Source organism: Ixodes scapularis, unplaced genomic scaffold (assembly GCF_016920785.2).
Source record: "Ixodes scapularis isolate PalLabHiFi unplaced genomic scaffold, ASM1692078v2 ptg001568l_1__unscaffolded, whole genome shotgun sequence".
In the NCBI taxonomy this organism is placed as follows: Eukaryota; Metazoa; Arthropoda; class Arachnida; order Ixodida; family Ixodidae; genus Ixodes; species Ixodes scapularis.
Genome location: NW_024610167.1, coordinates 3,134,914 through 3,139,679, shown reverse-complemented (window position 1 = coordinate 3,139,679; position 4,766 = coordinate 3,134,914). Strand labels below are relative to the sequence as shown.

General features: G+C 49.2%; 1 protein-coding gene across 1 annotated transcript; it reads left to right on the top strand.

Annotated features, from left to right (window-relative positions):
• Positions 1-4,043: 4,043 nt before the first annotated feature.
• Positions 4,044-4,766, top strand: LOC120844781 (the record flags this gene model as incomplete). Its single annotated transcript, XM_040216732.1, has 1 exon — positions 4,044-4,766. A coding segment is annotated over one exon (723 nt), but the record flags the coding sequence as incomplete, so codon positions are not given.

Here is a 4,766-nt window from a genome sequence, read left to right as displayed (position 1 = left end):
GAACTGCGCATACTGGTCTTACTGTGAAACCGTGCATATCGGTCTTACTGTGAAAAGTGTATACTGGTAATACTGTATACAACTGTGTATACTGGTCCACTCCATGAAGTTAAACCAGTTTAACTGGTAATATTGGCAACGCAGGTCGTACACTGATAAAATTCACTTTATTTCCACAAAAAAATACACTTAATCAGACCGCAAAAATAAACAAAAACATATTTACAATGTAAAAAGTTTGTCATATTATTCATGTGTCCCAGCCAGTAGGCGAGATTTACCACATCTGCAGTGTTGGGGATCCGGTGGTGGATAACATTGTACCCCAAGGCATCTGAAATGAGAATAAACATCAGCAATTAGAGCCATGGCAGGTGTATTTGCATCCGTCTGTTCTGAAACGGTATGTAACAAATGCCACGAATAAAAAATATGCACTATCATAAACAGTATGAGAGGGAACATGGAATCGTGCGCCAACCGTACATTTATTGCCATTCTAGAGTCAATCAAGTATAAATCGCATGTAATTGATTTAGCGAGCGACGAGACAAACCGCATGGAAGCGACGGCAGCAAGCGACCACTGCGATGAGCGACGATAACTCGTCTAGAAATTCAAAAACAGAGCGACGCGACGACCGACCGTGGGAAATTTCCGTCTCTCGTCGCTGTCACCGTCGTTCGCTTAATAGCTTACATGCAGTTCAGCCATGAACATGCACCTGATTATGAAAATGAATCCAAATGGTCGAGCCTGCTTACCTGGCTCGCTGGCGCGGAGACAGAGGCAGCCATTGCCCGCGCCGCAATGAGGACGGAGCGAATTCCGAACAAGCCATTCTGCGATGGAGCCATTTCGCTCGCGAGCGAGTGGAACTCAGCTGGAAGACGTCATCAGTCACAAGAAACATCGGCAGAGGCAGCGCTCAAGGCTCCGACAAACTATCTTATACATACACAGCTTGATGACAACTTGTAACCTCCCCAAGCCGAACAGCAGCCCCAAACAAAGACCCAACCGGCCCAACCACCCATGTTCCATCCGTCACGCCAGATCCTTTTTTTTTTTGTGTGTGTGTGTGTGTCCGGAGCTGTTGCCTGCCGACGCCGACTGGCGCTTCTAGCAGGCGCGAGGGCCGCACTCTAAAAAAAGCCTGTGAGTCTGCTTTCCCGCAGAACACCCGGAGAGCCAATCACCGCAACTTATGGAGGCAGCTCAGCGAATGACAATGCCGAAACATCGTTTTAGACCAAAAAACGCAGTCTGAGTTGTCACATTAAGCAGTGCAAGCGTGACGTTTTGCATTGCTTAATGTCACAACTCAGACTGCGTTTTTTGGTCTAAACATATGTTTCGGCATTGTCATTCGCTGAGCTGCCTCCGTAAGTTGCGGTGATTGGCTCTCCGGGTGTTGTGAGGGAAAGTAGACGCACAAACATTTTTTAGAGTGCGCGCTGATTGGCTCGCGCGCTCCCTGTCCTGGCACGTGAACACCTCTCCCCTTTCAAGGCATCCGCGCTGCGCGTGGAGACAATGCCTGATCTCCGGTCCCAGGACACCGGCGCATTCCAGGCGCTTGACTCATAGGCGCAACTGCCACATTTCCCGGGCTTCTCCGACATCACGTGGGAGACTCCCTGCCTCGCTCTGGGGCGCTTGCGCTGGAGCCTGGAAGCGACTTTTAGGTGCAGGCCAGGGTGGATAAAGGCCGCGGTGGAAAGTGGGAAAATGATAAAGTCAATGTGCGAACGATTGGCGGGCAGAGGGAAATGAACTTCTATGAGGCGATTGCATCACTGAATTCTTGACCTGTCACGAACTACAGTTGCAAGCTAGGTACAACTGTACATGCGTCAAAATAAAGCTTGTATTTGGTCTACTAGTCTGTTATGCGACATCTGCATAGAGAAGACGTTCTGTAAAGGCCGGACGTGGTGTCTGCGGTGGCAAGGTACATTCTAGAAACACATATCTGCCTATAGAATTAATAAATCTTGTTCTAATGTTTTTTCGTTTTTTTTTATTGCGTTGTGCGGAGTGTAAAAGCCCGATTCACTCATGTAGAAAAAAAGACAGTCATTAATGCGGTTCTCCTGCTTGGGAGTTAAAATTAGAAACATTGAAACCAACTTGATCCAAATGAAAAAGGCCAATGTGATCGATTCCAATGGTTAATTATTTTAAACTGGGCATACTGCTAGCTTGACCTGTTCAACGAGCAGTTTCTTTAGTTCGGCTGGTACGGCTTGTTTCGATACAGTGAGACCAGTTTCATTGCCAGTTGTAACTGTTTGACTGCCAGTTAGAACAGATCGACTGCCAGTTCAAACTGTTTGGCTGCCAGCTTGAACATTAAGAGACCAGTGTCGGCAGTTCAAGCTACCAGTCTTGCTTGATTAGCGACCAGTTTGAACTATACAAATAACAGTTTAGCCAATTCAGCTGCCAGCTTGGACAATTCACTTTCCAAGTTCGGTCAGTTTCGACAGTTTGATTTCCAATTCGCCCGGTACAATTCCACTATAACCGGTTAATTTCGGGTTTGGCCAGTTCATATCCAAACTGTTTTCAAATCGTTTTTTTTTTTTCAATAGGGATATGCGTCATATTTTCAGCTTCAAACGCGCAAACATTGTTGATATGTACCTTTCTTGATGACAACTGCACCAACGTGAGAGAGCCCATGTCGGCGAACACTTGCACACATATCCTGACTATGGTATGGCAAGATTTCTTGCTTAAAGTGCAGATCATCTCGCTACGACTAGTTACGACCACCCACCGCAGCGATGCAGGCGTCGAAGGGGCACAATGTAGTCAGTCGCCGTCACCTGACGCTGCTCGTTTGGCATAGACGGCTTTCCGTCAAGATCCTTCGTTTGTACTTGGCACCGAGTGTTATTTTCTGTGCTTGTGTGTGTGCTGAGTGGCTGGATATGGGCCTCAAGAGCAGTTCTTCAGGCTCAATAGCGTTCGCCGAAGAACTTCTGAAGAAAAAGCCACCCAGGAAAAAACGCACGAAGACACAACGCACCAGCTTGGCGGACTATGCTGTGGGCGGGGAAATCAGACCCTGCGGATTATACATCAAATGCAAACTAGACTAAACAAAACAAAAACATTTTTAGACTCAAATTGGCTTCTGCGGACTGCACGCCTGGACTCGGGTGCCTGTTATTATGCCTTGCATATTCACTGCTGTTCGTCGCGGCTTGAGACTGCCTTCCTGTAATGATGCAGAGGGGTCAACTAAACCTTGAATTATAGATATCTCAGCCCATCTAGATGCAATGTTTCTTAAAACCACATGGTAAGGGAAAACGTGTGCCATTACCTAATTTGCCTACAGCACACCAATGGTCACGATCAAAACTCACCAAGTTAATGGGCAGTTTTCCACCCCCATATTTATTGCCGTACAATCACCAATTCGGTCCATTAAAACCTAGAAGCCTATAGCACACCCATTCTGGATCTGCAAAGCTTATGCTGTAGACATGCATCATCAGATGAGCATGTCTCTTATCAATCTTAAACGTAAAACGCTAGTTATGCAACGAAATTCCCATATCATCACATTTTTAGCAAAATGAATCGTCCTACACTCTTCGAAAAAAGGGTATCGATAATCCTCCCCTAAGGGAGGAACGGTCTTGTAACCCATGTTCCTTTAGAAGGGGAGAAACTTTCGTCCCTAAAGCAGGAGAGCAACTAGTTCCTCCGTCGCCTGCATCTCATTATGGCGGCTCTGAATCGAACAAATCGAGCTCAATAAGGTTTGTAGCGACACTCAAAGCCAGCCTACGCCATGAATGACGACGACGAGGTTCAGCTGCCTCTGCAGCGCGAGCGATTAAAACAGTTCGAATCCAAACGCTGTCCGAGCTGGTTCCTTTCGTCCCAGCTCCCAACAGATTTGGTGACCCGGAATCGAACTCGCTCCTTCAAGGTCTGCTGCTCCGATGGATGCCGGCACGTCCAACGCTCCTGACGGTGACGCCCTTCATTCACCCTTGGCAGTGATCCAGAATTTTCGGCTGCCACCTTTTTGGCCGAAAAATCCGATCGTATGGCTGATGCAAGTTGAGGCCCAGTTCCGTCTCCGGCACATCACCAGCCAGGAGACGCGGTATCTTCACACCGTGTCCTCCTTGCCAGCCGACGTCGCCGAGGAGCTAGCCGACATTCTGGCCAATCCGGATCCGGTCAGCCCCTTCGACCAACTGAAGGCCGCCATTCTTGACCGCAAGACCGAGTCGGAGCGCAGCAGGCTTCAACAACTCCTTAACACCGAGGAGCTCGGTGACAGACGACCGTCCCAGTTTCTCCACCGAATGCGACAGCTGCTGGGAACCCCGAACCAAGACCCCAACAACCACCTCCTGCTTGAGTTGTTTTTACAACGGCTCCCATCGACCATGGTTCCGGTTCTGACGGCCGCGGAAGACATGTCGCTCGACAAGCTCGCTGCGCTTGCCGACCGCGTCGCCGACTACTCGGGGGCCGCTGGCATCAGCGCTGTCGCCAATAGAACGCCCGCAACAACATCAGAAGACTTTAGACTGTCGCGCCTTGAGGACCGTATCGAGGCCCTGAGTCGGCAGCTTGCCACCCTCGCACCCTTATCACGACGTCGCCAACAACGGTCCCTCACCCGCCGGCACCCACGCTCTCACTCACGTTCGGTAGAGCGCACCACCTCCTCCAACAGCGGTGAGGTCGATTCTGACTCGGGCAGGTGTTGGTACCACCGTACACAGTAA